Genomic DNA, 16,915 nt, shown 5'->3' with positions numbered 1-16,915 from the left:
ATGAGGTTTGGTGCCAGACTTGAAAAAACTTGGTTTTCAGAGCTCTTTGGATTTCAGAATTGTGGTTAAAGGGTTGTAGATCTGTATATAAGTGATGATCAAATAAATATAGCACTTAGATTAAAATGCTTCAGTAGCCCCTGGTTACTGATGTGTTTTTTATAATTTATAGCAAGCTCAGGGAAGTGAGACTACAACTTACTAAAAATCTTTGGCTTGAGAATTATGCATAGAAGGGACTGATTGTGCTGTATGAAGAATTTATGTAAAATATAGTTTAAGCAAAGTGAATATTACTAATTTTACTTTTCTTCTTATAGCCAGGAGTAAATAATATGGATGTAGCAGCAGGTATGTATACCATTTATAGTGATACGTATTAGACTTCCTTTAAACAGTAGCAACCATAATCTAATTAGGAATGAAAGCAGTATCTCTTGGACTTTTATTATCTGCTCCTGATTTTTGTCTTTTTAAGCAATGGGAAATGGGAATAGCATTCATTCATAATTGAATCCATAAGAAATTATAGTTTTAGAGCAGGAGTTCTGGGACCAAATTTGGTCTACAGATATAATTTGGCCTACGCAATGTTTTTAAATTTTATAAATAGTTGCTAACATTTAAAGTCTGTAGGCTTTACAGAAAGATTGAATTTGTCTTTTTATACAAAGGTTGAATTTACCTTGAAAAATTGGATCTAAATATTCATTGTTTATGATGGTCCTTGTCAACACTGTAGGTACTCAGAGAATATTTGAATGAAACACTGGTTGACTCCATGCTGTACAACTGAAACTAATATAAAATAATATTGAATGGCAACTATAATTGAAAAAATGGTCATGGGGATGCAAAGTACAGCATAGGGAATATAGTCAATAATATTGTGATAACTATGTACAGTGTAAGATGGGTAATGGACTTGGGTTGATCACTTGTGAGGTGTATAAATGTCTAATCACTTATATTCTGTACACCTGAAACTAATAAATATTGTGCATATATCAATGGTAATTGAAAAATAAATTTTTAAAAGTTAAAAAAAAACTGGTTAAGTTCATATTTGTACTCAGCAAACAAGGAATGGGGTAGCACCTCCATACTTTAGGTATGGAGCATGTATTCTTGGCCTTCTGGACTACTTACTTCTCAGTCATTTTTCTGTAACCTGCTTGGTCCTTGTAATCACTGAAGTTTAGAAACCCTTTGATAATTTTTTGTACAAATTACCAAGAAGTGTTTGTTTTCACTAATGTGACTATATAATATTGTAGTAATGCTTCAATTATCCATGAGTAAATAATGTTCCACACAAATTAGTATTCCACATGCTAAATTGATCCTGTGATTATGTGAAAATATTTTTTTGTTTTCAACATTATGGGTCAAAAACGTTTAAAATGCACTATGTAGCTGTCCTGTAGGCTTATGGGGGCATTACTGATGTTTCTAAGATGTTTCACAAATATTGGAGCTGAAATAATGTTCTGAAATAACTAGTATAATATTGTAGCCTATTTTTATATCTAGAGCTGATTACCATTACCCTAAATAAATAATCATGGAAAATTACTTTAATATTTCTTTTTAATTACTTTTTAAATACTTTGGCTCTGCCATTGATGTCCATAGTAGCTTTTTTTGATCTCAGTATATTTGTATGTGTATGTATGTGTGTGTGTATATATGTATATATGTATACACACATACACACACATGCTTTGTTTTGTTTTCTTTTTATATACCATCCTTGTTTTCTTTTTTTACATGAGGTTTTGTTACTAGTTTCTAAAGTTAAAAATTATTTATATGAACTTTGTGACTAACGTGCATTTCTCCTATGTCTTAAGGGGGTTTTAGGTAGTAGTTTAGGACAATACCATCTAATAGAATATTCTGTGACAATAAATGTTCTGTAATCTGTATGGTCGAATACAGTAGCCAAATGTAATTATTGAGTGCTTGAAATCTGGCTAGTGCAAAGGAGAAACAACTTTTAAATATTATTTAATCTTAATGTAAATGTACATTTAAACAGGGATGTGTGGTGGCTGACGGATACTGTATTTACAGCACAAGTCTGGAACCTATATAGTTGAAGTTGCCAGAAATCTAAAGCCATAGGGTCAGATGTTCAAGTCATTTTTCTGCTTCAGTAGTATTGCAGAGGAGGAGGAATTGGTCAAGATAGACACCTATAATAGCAAGAAGCAGAGAAACAAAAAGCAAAAGTGTCAGTACTTCTCAAACCAGCTCCAAGGGAATTTGCAGATTGAAAGTTCAAAATGCCATTTGTTTCTGAATATGTATTGCACTGTAAATGTTTTATTTTTGGGGAAAAAGCTAGCAAGCACATACATCATATGGGACAGTCTTAGGATATTTAGTGTAATATGATGGGATGAGGTAGAAGAAATAGTATTAATAAACATTTTTAAGCTGTTAAGAGCATGACTTATCACACTGTAAATATTGTTTCTCTCTCTTTTTTTTTTTTTTTAGGTACACCTGGTGCAGTAAGTATCTCTGGACTATATTTCGTTATACTACTTTATAGCCTACTATATTGATACTTAATTCAATGTTAAATATTATCTACTGAGTTGAACCCTTTTCCTTTCTTTTTTGTGCCAAATCTTGAAAAATTGATTTATTTTAAAATCTAATTTTGATCCAACTTGAGAGAAATGGGTATCAGATACAGATAAGTTTTCATAAGGATTTGAATTCTACCCGTCACAATTAGAAGGAAAACAGCTTGTTAGGTACACAGTAATTAACCTGATAATTTTCAGTTAACTTTTACATTAGAAGGTATTCTTTTACATATTAACATTTATATACCCGTTTATTACTGTAAACCTAATGTAGACTTTTTGTAATACATAGTAGCTTAAAATACGTTTTTGCTTGTACTTTCCTTAACGCAGTGATGAAAGACAAAATATTCAAGAGTGCTTGATTCTCCTTAGGAAAGGAGAGAAGTATATTGCTGTGTCACATTTTTCTTGATTTTAAGATAGTTCTTTTTGTGAATGCCCCTCTATAGGTATTCTGTTAAACATTGTTTGTTGTTTTGGAAAAATAATGTAAGCCTAAGTCCTCACTTAAAGATAGCAATTTTATGCTGCTTCTTAATAGCCCCATTCTTTAGCCTCAAGGTTTTTTAATTTGTTTTATTAAGGATCAATGGTAAGAGTTTATATGTATTATCTCATTTGGTCAAAACAACAGTCCTGAGATAATTGTTACCCCATATTATGGCTGAGGAAAATGAAGAAAGCTGTGAATTGATTGCAAATATGTTAATATTTTAAATTTGGGGGTTAAAGACTTTAAATTGTGAACTGTATATAAATATTTTAAACTTTTCTCTTTTGCTTTAAAAGTTGAATGGTTATAAAATATCCATTTGGTATTCTTACATTATAAGTACCTGTTTTATTTTCGACTACTGATAGTTTCATTTTTTCTTATTTGAATAATGGACTCTCTGATAAGAAAATGAAGGAGACATAAAAAGAAGAAAGTATATTTCACCCTAAGTTTTCCCACCTTAAGGAAACCACAACCATTAATATTTTGGTTGTGTCAGTTGTCTATTTTTTTTTTGTCTTAGTTAATTCAAATACATTTTTGGCATTTATTTCTAGGTTTTCTTTTCCACTATTTCCATTTGTCTATTTCTAATCCAATATTATACTTTTTCTGATTTAAGTAGCTTTAACATTTAATAAGGCAAGTCTTCGTGGTTTCTTTTTTTCATTATTCCCTTAGCTATTTTCAGATATTAGCATATGAATTCCCCTGTCACCCCCCCCCCAAAGAAATCGATAAATGCACACCCAAGGCACACTCAAAAGACAAAACTGTGTTTTTATCTGGGATTATATTTAATTCATTTCAATTTTCGGAGGATTGACTTTCATACTTTCTGTTCAGCTTTCATACTTTCAAATATTGTATATTTGTTTGAAAACTTGCTGTTGTTTTATTCTCTCTTTTTAGATTTCAGGTACACAAATTTGAGTGATTTGTGTTCAAATTATGTTCATTATTACTGATCCATGGAGGGTCCCTCACATTTTTTTCTTTTATTCTCCATCTTCATTCCCACCTACCCTCCTCAAGAGGTGCTCACTTGGATATATGTCCTAAGATATTTGTGTTTTGGGAAAAACTGAAGAAATTTTTTGTGTAGCTTTTATGTGTGTTGTTTTTTTTTTCTTTCAAGTTCTTCATCTTTATTGTATTTTATTTTTTGAATTGAGATATAATTGACATGAAACATTATATTAGTTTCAGGTATACAGCATGAGTCAGTATTTGTATATATTGTGAAATGATCACCACAGTAAGTTAGCTAACATCCATTACCATACAAATTATTAAAAAAAAATTTTTTTATTGTGATGAGCACTTTTAAGATTTATTCTCTCAACAACTTGCAAGTATTCAATACTGTATTATTAACTGTGGTCATCATGCTGCACATTATATTCTCGTGACTTATTTTATAGCTGAAATTGTGTACCTTTCGACTTCCTTCACCCATTCCATCCACTCCTCACCACTCCCTTCTGGCGGCCACCAATCTGTTCTCTATATCTATGAGCATTTTTGTTGGCTTTGTTTAGATTTTACATATAAGTGAAATCATAATATTTTCCTTTCTCTGAGAAAACAAGTATTTTACTTAACATAATGCCCTCAGGGTCCATCCATATTTTCACAAATGGCAAGGCTTCATTCTTTTTTATGACTGAATAGTATTCCATTGTGTGTGTGTGTGTGTGTGTGTGTGTGTGTGTGTTTATGCAATTGTAAATGACATTGTCGTCTTGATTTCTCTGGTAGTTCATTGTTGGTGTATAGAAATGCAACTGTTTCTGTATATTGATTTTGTATCCTGCAACTTAACTAAATTGAACATTTTTTGTTGCAGTCTTTAGGGTTTTCTATATATAATGAATTTTCTTTTCTATAAATGGCATTGTACTATATCTTATTCTGTGACTTAACTGTTTTTCCCTTAAAAAAAAAAAATGACCTGAATGTTTTTATTGGTCTCTGTTTTCCTGTACCGTATCTTTTTTCTTTTTTTTTAATGAATGTATTAATAAGGATAAATATATTAGTAAACATTAGTAGTTTTGTCCTTCAGGTTTTCTATCTGTAACTGAGACTGAAATACTGGAATATATTATTGTAAGGTCATAAAAATATTTATAACCCACTTATATTTCAAAAAGCTATGCATGGGCTTATAGTTAATTGTAAACATCTTTCCAAATAAAAGATTCTCCAGATTTTTTATATACGAACTCTTATGCATAGACAGATAGATGATGATATAGATATAGAAATAGATAAAAGAAAAAAGGAAAGAAAGAAAGAGGGGCAGAAGGAAGGAAGGGAGTGAGGGAGGAAGAAAATTTGGCCAGGAAAAAGCCAGCTAATCATGGTATCAGCTAATCATTAGTCCATTTAATTTTAGTTTGGGTTTGCACTGAATCTTGCCACTAGTTTACCGGGAAAGTTTTGCTATTTTGAAACTACTTCAAGCATATCTTTCTCTGTTATGTATAATAACAAAGATTTTCATATCAGATGATAAATGTATTAGGAGCTGGCTTAGAATTTCCCTTAAATACTGACTGCCTGCACCATACCTTTTGCATAATTTTTAAATCAGTTTGTCAGGTTATCCAAAAAAATATTTTTGGTGTTTTAAGTGGATTGGCATTAAATTCATGGATCATGAGGACATACTTATATTAAATCATCGTATCAGTGAACATGGTAGTCAGGTCTTCTTTTGTGTCTGTTCTATAATAGAGTTTTTAATTTTCTCCTTTAAAGGCTTATACATCTTTCATTCCATTAGTTTATAGATATTACCGTATTTTGCCATGTATAATGCACACTTTTTTTGCCCAAATTTGTGAGGGAAAAATAAGGATGCGCATTATACATGGGTAATACTAATTCCATATCCATATAAATGTTTTTAATTCTTCTATTTATGCTTATGAGTTAAAAGTGTAATTCTATAAATCAATAATGATATCCGTATGCAAAATAATACCCTGAAATATGGTAATTGGTTTTGTTGAACTTACAACTAACTTGCAATGATGACTGGTTCTTGGCTTTCTGTGATGCGTAGGTATCGTGAATTTGCTACCGGGACATAAAATTTCTTGTACCTCGTATCTGTTCTTGTGTATTGTAATTATTTGTTAACACAAATTTTTTTCTACCATAATATGTTAAAAAACAAATGCTAAAATTCCTTTATAATACAAAAAACAAGTACCTAAATGTAAACAAATAACAATTTGAATTAAAAAATTAAAACGAAAGATTTTTTCCTTGGAAGATTGGGCCAAAACCGTGGGTGCGCATTATACACGGCAAAATATTAGTATGTAAGATGTGCTATTTTGAATCTTTCTGTTATACTTTATATTGGTCATTTTTACATGTATTTATCCAGTAGGTTTGCTTAGTGGATTTTCTGTGTATATTATACTGTCATCCTCAAATAATGACAATTTTGGCTCCTTTTCTTCTAATCCTCATATCTGTTTCTACTTTTATTGTGTAAGCCAGAACCTCTAGTGTTATGGTGAGCAGTAGCAGTAATAAGCTGACATCTTTGTGTTGTTTCCTCTCTTGAAGGGAATATTTATAAAATGTCTTCATTAAATATGGTGTTTACTATATAGCTTTAGTATATAACTTGTATTAAGTTCAAGCTTTCTTCGATTTCTGGTTTGCTGGTAAAGTTCAATACCTACGTATTTTGAACGTTCTCCAGTGCTCTTTTCTGTATTAACTAAGATGATCATATGACATTTGTTCTCTAGTCTGTTAATGTGAAAGTGCAGAGATAAATTTTCTGACATTAACCCGTCTTTATATTACTAAGATGAACCCTAGTTACCCATTATGTGTGTTTAGGGTGTGTATATGTGCACACATGTGTTTAATTCCTTCAGAATTCAGTTTGCTAATATCTTATTTAGGTTATTTGTGTCTGGACAGTAACCCCTTTCTGGTCCTAGAACAACTTGTATCAATGAGTAACTTCTTAACAGCTTGATAGAATGCAACTAAAAATTGACTGCACCTAACACTTTTTGAGAATAGAGGTTTTGCATTAATGTTTCAATTTCTTTAGTAGTTATGCTTGAGCTAGTCCCATTTTAAATTTCTTCTAATAATTTCGGCTTTCCCAGATACTGAACTATTTTGTTGAGGTTTAATCGTTTAGCATATTGTTAGAAAATCATAAGAGCCATCTTATTTTGTTTTTTGGGATGAGGAGGTGTACTTCGTAAATTTATTTCTGCAATTTCCTTCTTGGTTACTCTGTTGCTTTTTTTCTAGGGTCAGTGCTTAGCTCACTAGTTTTTAGACATCCTTGTTTTTTAGTACTGATTTAACTTTATTGCCCAGGTTTTGACATACAGGGTTTTCATTGTCATTTCTCAAAATCTTGTTTTATTTTTCCTTAATGTAAATTTTTTTTTAATCAAAAGGTTGTCAAGTGTTGTGTTTTTCTTGGTTTCCAGATGTGGAATTTTTCCTTATTATTATTATTAAATAGACTTTTTTAGAGCCATTTTAGGTTCATAGCAAGATTGAGCACGAAGTGGAGAGTTCTTCCCAGATATTCCCTATCCCACATACACATATAGCCTCCTCTACTATTAACATGGGCCATTAGTCAATGAACATACATTGAGACATCATTACCACCCAAAATCCAGTTTAAGTTAGGGTTCACTCTTGGTGGTATGCATTCTGTGAGTCTGACAAATGTATAATGACATGTATCCATCATGATGATACCATACAGAATAGTTTCAGTGCCTTAAAAATCCTGTTACATCATCTGTAATGTATGATGTTGAGCATCTTTTCATATGCTTGTTTGCTATCTTTATGCCTCTTTGGTTAGGTATCTGTTCAGATCTTTTGCCCATTTTTTAATTGAGTTATTCATTTTCTTAAGTTTGAAGAGTTCTTTGTATATTTTGGATAACAGTCATTTATCAGATGTGTCTTTTGCTCCCAGTTTGTGGCTTGTCTTCTCATTCTCTTAACTGTGTCTTTGGCAGAGGAGAAGTTTTTAGTTTAATGAAGTCCAGCCTAGCAATTATTTCATGAATTGTGCCTTTTGGTGACTTACTTTTTTATGAGGTACACTTTTTTGCATTATTATCAGAAAACAGTCTATAAGATATTGATTCTTTGCAGTTTATTAAAGCGTCATTTATGTTGTATTTACCAATCTACAAGTCCCTATTTTTCATTATGGTTTTTGCTTTAAATTCTGTTTAGGTGGGACAAACAGCTGTCATAGCTATTTTTACTTCTTTTTGCCTTGTAAAAACTTGTATATTGTGAATAGAATTTTTTTTCTATTTTTATTGCCAGCTAGTTATTGTCAATTTAGATATTTTTGTATACTTATCTTAGAGCCAGCAATTATTCCCAGATTCCCTGGATAATTAGAATCAGGTGTTTTGGGTTTTGTTTTTTTTTTAATTTTTTTTTTTATTTTATAGATTTTATTTTAGTCTTTAGCATAAAGGCAAGAGAATTGATCTCTTACCCAACATTTATACCAATCATTTCATTTTATTGCTGTGCTGTATTTGTTGAATTATAGTAATTGCAGACTCATGTTTTGGTCATGATTTTAATGAACGTGGCTTTAGAATGATTTTTATTGGTGTTTGATAAATTACCCTTTATCATTTAGCTACTTTTTATTATTTGAGAATTTAAAACAAATTTTTTTAAATACTTGTGTATTTTCACAATTTTCATGGTGTGGTTTGATCATATCAAGTCTATTAGTGTGATTGCATGTTTTCTTTTTTCATTTTGTTAGTAGAAATAATTTATATCAATAGATTTCCTGGTATTGAGCCACTGTTAACACTTCTACAATGAATTCTACTTGGTCAAAGTGTATATATTGCATGATTCTCTTGGCTAATACTTTATTTAAATTGTTACATTTATATTAATAAGTAGCATTGCCTGCTTTTCGTTTTGGACACCTTTCTGTTGAGTTTTGTTACTATAAAGAACTTTTCATCTTTCTCTATGATCAGAAATTATATTGTAATTTTGTGTTCTTGAAAGGTTATATAATCTGTGAAATCATCAGGCTGGGTATCTTTCATTTGCTTCTGTGGCAATTGGCTTAGTCAAGTGTGATGTGTTTCTTCTGGGTTGAATTTTGGTAATTTGCGAGGAAATAATTTCTTCTATATTTTGAAATTGGTTGTAAATCTGTTCTTTGTCTGTCTTATGTTCTTTCTCAATTCTAATCTTATAATTTGGCTTTTATTTTCCTTAGAGTACTGAGGGGATCTTTCTACTTATTGAGTGTTTAGAGTTAGTCATTTTTTTCTCTTCGAGTTTCATTCAGTTGAGCCTTATACATTGTAAAAAATATTTGGATATAAACATGTGTCTATTACATATCATTATTGAATTTATTCAATAATTATTAATAATTATATAGAGGTTGCCAAGAAATGTAATCATATTTGAAGAAAGGAAAAAGCTATTAAAATGGTAATATTCAGTATATACCAATAACAAAAGATGATACAAGTCATGTGTATACATTTTTTTGGCACCCCTGGTATATATACGTGCATTTTTTCTTATGCCCAGTTTTTTGCCTTTAAAATATTTTCTGTATATATATTTTGCCACTACGTTTTTTGTTACAGTGTCTTACTCTTTTTATTTAACACTGCATCTTAGACATTTTCATCATGTTACAAATAGATTGCATAAGATACATCTATAATATGAATGCACCATAATTGAACTGTTTTCCTATGGGTAGATATTGAATTATCTCTATTTACAATTACAAGTAGTCCTGTTGACAGCATCCTTGTACATCTTTTCCAGTCTATAAGTGGGATTTTGTGGAGTAAAATTTCAGGATCAAGAGATGTTTGCATTTTTAATTTTGATAAGAACTACTAAATCGCCCTTCAGAAAAATAATACTAATATAATTCCCAATACTATCATGAGACTGCCCTTTTCTTTACACCCTTTACCATTGTGTACTAATCGTCTTTGTCATTTATTTGATGAGCAAAAAGTTTCATTTTAATGAATGCTTCCTTGATTTACTAATTAAGTTGGACATCTAATTATATTATCTATACTGAGTTGTAAATAGCCATGCTGATTTTTCCATTAGATTGTCTTATTGATTGTAGTAGATTTTTCTTTATTAAGGATAATGATTTTAATGCCTTATTTTGCAAATATAGATTCCTAGTTTATCATTTGCAAATATGTTAACTTGATTGATTACCCAGAACTGCCATTTATGTCAGCAGTATTTTATTAGTACAGTAACTGTCAGTAATAAAATAATTTGGGGAATAGTGTCATCTGTGACAAAAGTTCAGAGCAATACTAAAGATTCAGTGTAAGGAATATTGTAACAACTTCTGCAAGGCCTCAAAGCCACTAAACTTAAAGATAAAAGTAATTTTTCCTGACTTTGGCCCATTCAAAATATACATGTAAGTCTTTGATAGGTTCCCCCAATTTTGCAAGGGCAGACTAAGTGTTTGATGGCAGCTTTTGTTTATTGCCCTGGAAAGGTCTTGTATTTAAAAAAATAATTTTGTAAGAAAGTAAGTTTTATCAATAGACTATCAGTAATAATAACTGCTTGCCATATAAGTCATATTTTGTCTTATGAAGATAACTTTCCTGTTGTTGTTGATATATCCATTAATGTTTTATGCCATTCTTCATCTTATATTGAATATTCAGATATATTTGGTTTAAAATTTTTATTTTAAAGTATTAGTTTTGTTTTTGTTTTTTTAGCTGAGCCATCCTGCTACCTGTTGGCAGCTCAGCGGCTGCTCAGCTCCGGCCGGGACTCGAACTGCTGTTGCTCAGAGCTCAAACTCTTGAGCGAGCTCTTAACCAACTGAGCCACTCAGCCGGCCCTAAAGTATTAGTTTTGACTAAAACCAAAATAAATTATAGTTTTACTTTAAGTTGCAGATTAGATCATTTTAAGGAAAATGATTAAAAAAAAACTATCAGGCAAATCATTTTTCTCCAAAATTGACTTCTATAAGTGAATTTGGCATTAGTACAGAATTTATATTACTGTCTGAAATGATTGATTGTTTCTTTTGATGCAAAGAGTTGGAGCTTTGCTCTTTCCTTAATAGGACCTTAGTTTGGGCTGGGACAGTATTATAATGAATTCAAAGAATTAACTGATAATTGATGCAAAGCAATTAGCACAGGGCTTAATATTCAGTAGTTGATTGGGAATGTATCTGTCCTTATTGATAATGAGACTGTCCCTGAATACAGCAAGCTTAAACAGTATTTTGGCTTGAGTAAAATGTGGTATTTAAGAGGCAGATATAACTGAGTTGTTTTAGTTTGATCATTTATTTCCTGAATCACTTGGAACAAGTTATTAACACTCCTAAGGCTTGGTTTTCTTATTTGTAAAATGGGGTAGTGGTCATACCTGTTTTGTAGTGTAGTTGTAAAACTCAAATAAAGTAATAGATAGTGAATACTAAATTGCTTACTATTTGTTTTGCTGGTTTGTGTACTTTTCTTTCTCCCCATTATTGGGTCCAGTGTACCTTGTCCCTTTGTTTCATTCCATCATCTCATAAGTTTATTTCTGGTAAACAACTTCTTTCCTTGATGCCCTTTAGCAGATGTGACTTGGGAAGTTTAAATACAATTTTGGAACTTATAATAGATTTCTCTTTAGATAGTGCAATCCTGAGAAGCTACCGAGTTCATTTCTTTTTTTTTTTTTAAGATTTTATTGGGAAATTAGGGGAAGGGAACAGCGTTGGGGAATCGGGGAGAGGGGACAGACAAGTTGCTGTCCTTTTGTTCTTCAGTCTAGTTGTGGAGGACGTCGCTTCACTGGCCCATGTTGGTATTGTCATTGCACTCTTCCCGGGTGAGGCAGTCACTCGCCGACCATTGGACGGCCGCTTACGGCGGCTCTTGGCAGCTCATGCCAGCTGCCGGCTGCTCACAGTAGCTTATGGGAGCCCACTGCAGCTCCACTGCAGCCTACGCCATCGCCGTGGACTCATGGCAACCCAGCTCCAGGTTGAGCTGTTGTTCACCATCTTAGCTGTAAGAGGGCACAGCATCACTTGCCCTCATGGGAGATCTGAACCGGGGCCCTGCTGCTCAGAGTTGGCGTCCCAAGCCAACTCTTAACCAACGCGCCACTCAGCCGGCCCCCAAGTTCTAAAAAAAATAAAAAATACAAACCTCTTTATCCAAACACCATTTAATTTATGAAACAGAGCGTTACTTATATAGTTGAAGTTTTTGTATATGTCTCTAATTGCATCACCTTTTGATTAGAAGATGTTAAAATAGGTGAAAACAGCAAGCTGAGTATTTTCCAGCAATTATTTAATGTTTGCTCCAGAGAGATTGTGGTTTTCATACCTTGTACATTGTGCTAGGACAAGTTAAAGAATTTCATACATCTTTGGAACTATGTAAATGTCCTGCTACATCATTCTGAAATCATTCTTTAGTATCCAAATGACTTAATCTATAGAAAGGGCCAATCATTTTGTTATCAAATTTTATCAAGTTCTTTCTAATGGTTATAATTCCTTTACATTAACTCTAGTTCTCTTCTCAAAAGTTATAGAAGATAGTCATCTTACATATAATATTGTATGTCAACTGTAATTGAAAAATATTTTTTAAAAATCATCTTACTTCATCTGCCTTTGTTAAAAATCACATCGATTTATGTCCTTAAGTCATCCTTTCTTATTCTTCATTCCCACATTTTGCAAATTTTCCTTAAATTAGCTAGTTTTCAATGAGCATATTATTTTTACTATTTAACATGACTAAAATTGGGATGCATTCTCTAATTCATGGTGTTTTATGATCTCTATTCTCCAGTCACCAGTTATGGCTAGTTGTGCATGATTGAACAACAAAAGTGCCAACAGCAGAAGAATGAATGTCAGTGGTTTAGAAGAAAATCCTAGAAATAATTGCACAGCACTCTTTTATCAGCTAAGAATAAAATGATTATGGTGAAAGAGTAGGAAATGCAGTGAATCACATGTATCTACATTCCCAAAGCAGATATCAAAAGTAGGTTCGCTATATTTAATAAAGTTGATAAGGAAGAAGGAAAGGTTGGTCAGCATTAAATAAATACAGAAGAAAATTAAGAACCAGTAGCAGTGGTTTTTAGTTACTTTGTTTTCTTTTTAAATATTGCATTACCAGTATTCTTGGTGCCACAAAAAGTGTTGTGTGAAATATAATGGACATCAGCAACTTTGATACAGAAAGTGGTCTCGGTGTGAAGTTTAAGAAATAGCTGAACTCTAATAAAAAAAATTTTTTTTTAAAGGTGCTGAAAGGGCCGACCGAGTGGCTCAGTTGGTTAAGAGCTCGCTCAAGAGTGCGAGCTCTGAGCAACAGGGTCGCAGGTTCAATTCCCAGCCCAAACTGAGATGCCAACAGGTGGCAGGATGGCTTAGCTAATAAATAAAAAAAAAAGGAAGAAATAGCTGAACTATTTTATTTGCCTTTTTTTCCTTTTTATATATTCACAAAAATGTCATAAAACCAATGTCTAAGCAAAAATAAATCCTTTCAAAAAAAAGTTTAACTTAAAATCTGTGTCATGTAATAAAAAGCATGTAATAGTTTGACAGTGCTTTTACTTTTTCTTTCTTAGAGGTATGTACAGTAATGTTTTGCCTTAGATTTGAAGAAATGTAAAGATCACCTGTATAACCCTCTTTCAAGCATACTTGTTATCTTCTGAAAAATCTGCCAGAACTGGACTTAGTACCTTTGATCTCATCAAGTCATTCATTCATTCATGATTCCTTGTAAAACTACTTTTTAAAAACCACTTTATTAAGGTATGATTGACGTATAAAAAACTGTACATATTTAACGTGTACAGGTGGATTGTTTTGGGACTAAGTATACATACACCTATGAAACTATCACCACCATCAAGTCACGGGTATTTATCACCTCTCAAAGTTTCCTCCTGTCCCCTTTATTATTGTGTGTGTGCATGTGTGTGTGAAAGCGCGTGTGTGTGTATACGTACATGTGTGTGTGTTTGTGTGTGTGTGGTAACCTTGTAAAACTTAACAAACCTTTGAGGCTTAATGTCTATTGAAACCTGAGGTTTTACTAGGAACTTTTAGTAGATTCTTAGTAGTACTTTGAACCCCAATAGTGGGTTTATATTCTATATCAGGCTAGTTTGATATAGAATATATGAAACTTTATCTCCCCTTCTTGTGTTGAGGCATATGGATTAACATTTTATCCCTGTTAAATTTCACCTTGTTGATTATTCTGATTGTCATCCAGAACCATCCTTTCTAATTTTGATAGCTGCGTCTTTACAGCATGTCAGTTTAGAGCTTTGTCTAACTAGATGTAAATATTCTGTGGATTTGGGTTGTTGCCCCCATGAATCAGTCCACTACTATATTAGCATCTAGTTCATGTATTCTCTTTTACCCATAAGGCTTAGATTTGTGTTGCTGAGAGGTTGTCTTATGTGCTTAAGTTACAAAGCTACTGTTCTTAGGAGAACAGTCATATCCTTACAATTCTGAGACTGTCTGTAGACAGATCCTAAAACCCGAATTGATCTAGGCTGCTTTTTAAGTACATTTACAGTCTGATTTTCAGTGATCTCCCTACTTGCATTGATGAATTATTCTTAATGATGTAAACTGTCAAAAGTGTGTCCATTTTATACTTTTTAATTTTTTCATATAGTACTTTGCAGCTAATGTCAGTGGCACTATTAAGTAATTTAACTGTTTTTCTAATTTTTTTTTCTTTAGAAGTCAATGTGGACTGAACATAAATCACCTGATGGAAGGACTTACTACTATAATACTGAAACAAAACAGTCTACTTGGGAGAAACCAGATGATCTTAAAACACCTGCTGAGGTAAAAGTTTGAGGGCTGGAAATTAGGGATTGTTAAGTATACTGGGTCTTTTTAATTTTTATTTTTTAAGGATTTCCTGAGTGTGTGACTATCCAGATAGTACTGCTTATATCCCAGAAAGGCATTCAGAGTAGTAAATGGTTAATAAAATCTCACCAATCGGTAAAAAGAGAAAACTCATTCCATTTTTTGAACAGACCAATTTTATTTACTGATATTTGCCCCTGCTCAGGAACCCTTGTTGGGTGGCATCAAATTAAGAAATGTGATTTAAAAAATAATTTGGAAGAAAAAAAGGGACTGTCTCTCTGAGTACCCTTTATTTTTCAAATTCACATTTCAAATTGTTTTCCTCTTAATAGCAAAGCTGGATGATTTCATATATGTCTTAGCTACTGAGTTCTTAAAATTTCTGAATGGGGTTATTAATGGAGATGAAATTAAATTACAAATACTCCTTTCTTAGAATGGGAAATTGCCTATCTCTTTGGAAAATGCCTTCCCAGAAGTATGTATTTTTCATTTTATAATGCAAATTTTACCATTCAAAATATACAGATAAGGAAGTAAAATTGAAGGAATAAACTTAGTAAGCAGTAGTGCATGTGAGGAACCCTGGAGTCCTAAGTAAAAGTTGATCTGGTATTTCAAGCTATACTAAAGATATTTCCTGGTTGGTAACATATCTTTTGTTTTTCCCTCTTAATTAAAAGTATTTTCCAGCCAGCATACTAATATTTTTTATTTTATTATTTAATTTATCCCAATATTTTTATTTATCCCAATATTTTTTTATAGATAATTATATTTTTTTATTTATCCCAATATTAACATAGTGATATTTATCACTTATCTATTTTGCCCAAGACACTGTCTGGATTTGAGGTTCCAGTAACATTCTCATGCCACCCTAACCAGTTTTATATATTAGGTTTTAAGTATATCATACTTACATTGTTTCCTTATATAAGGTAATTCACATAGATTTGTAATAATTTATTATGAAGCTGAAATCTAAACATGACTAAACTGTGTTGCTTTTTCCCAAATTTTATGTTTTTCCTACTTGTATTAATATTTGAAAAGCCTGTTTGTAAAGTGCGGATGGTAATTTTTACTGGTGATGGGGGTTATGAATGGCAAGAGCACATAGGATTTGAGATTCAGATTGACCTGGTTTTCAGTCTTGCCTCTGCCTCTTAATAGGCATATTATCTTGAAGAAGTTACTTTCTCTAAGTAACAGTGTAAATTTAGAATAACAGTGTAAATGTTACAGTATTGTAAAGTTTAAATAATATTTTCAAATCTTAACACCACTGTTAAGTATGTTGTAATTGGCAGCTTTCTTATACTATCATCACACAAGCTTTATAATTGTATAGGTTGATAAAATCTAGTAAAAATAGTGATGTGAATGATGAGTGATAGTAAATACAGAGGGTGCCAAAAAATATATATACACACTTAAAGGAAAACAATTATTAAAATTTTAATACTCAATATATACCGATAACAAAAGATTAATACCATCAAGTCATGTATACATTTTTTTTGCTCCCCCAGTATATTACTATTAACTAAAGGTTTTTATTTTTCTCCAGCAACTTTTATCTAAATGCCCCTGGAAAGAGTACAAATCTGACTCTGGAAAGCCTTACTATTATAATTCTCAAACAAAAGAATCCCGCTGGGCCAAACCTAAAGAACTTGAGGATCTTGAAGGTAAAAAATAAAATAATAATTCTTAATATTAATTTTATACATGCATATGTCTTTCACACTGAAGCAATCTTGACTAAATAGGATTGTTCAAAGGCCTTATTTTAATTAAATATTTGAACATTTTAAATGGTGTAACAGTTTTATGGGT

The 16,915-nt window shown here is 31.8% G+C and overlaps 1 protein-coding gene across 8 annotated transcripts in view; it reads left to right on the top strand.

The window, feature by feature from the left end:
- PRPF40A (pre-mRNA processing factor 40A) overlaps positions 1–16,915 on the top strand; it is a 52,950-nt gene that overhangs the window by 13,338 nt on the left and 22,697 nt on the right. For all 8 annotated transcript variants that reach the window (XM_019646527.1, XM_019646531.1, XM_019646525.1 and 5 more), the window contains 4 exons: positions 321–351; positions 2,506–2,519; positions 14,933–15,043; positions 16,647–16,767. In XM_019646527.1, the coding sequence (XP_019502072.1) occupies positions 321–351; positions 2,506–2,519; positions 14,933–15,043; positions 16,647–16,767 (277 nt within the window). The remainder of the gene's footprint in view (positions 1–320; positions 352–2,505; positions 2,520–14,932; positions 15,044–16,646; positions 16,768–16,915) is intronic.

This window comes from Hipposideros armiger, unplaced genomic scaffold, assembly GCF_001890085.2.
Source record: "Hipposideros armiger isolate ML-2016 unplaced genomic scaffold, ASM189008v1 scaffold_104, whole genome shotgun sequence".
Taxonomy (NCBI): Eukaryota; Metazoa; Chordata; class Mammalia; order Chiroptera; family Hipposideridae; genus Hipposideros; species Hipposideros armiger.
The sequence above is the reverse complement of the archived record's forward strand: the minus strand, read 5'-3'. Positions and strand labels throughout refer to the sequence as shown.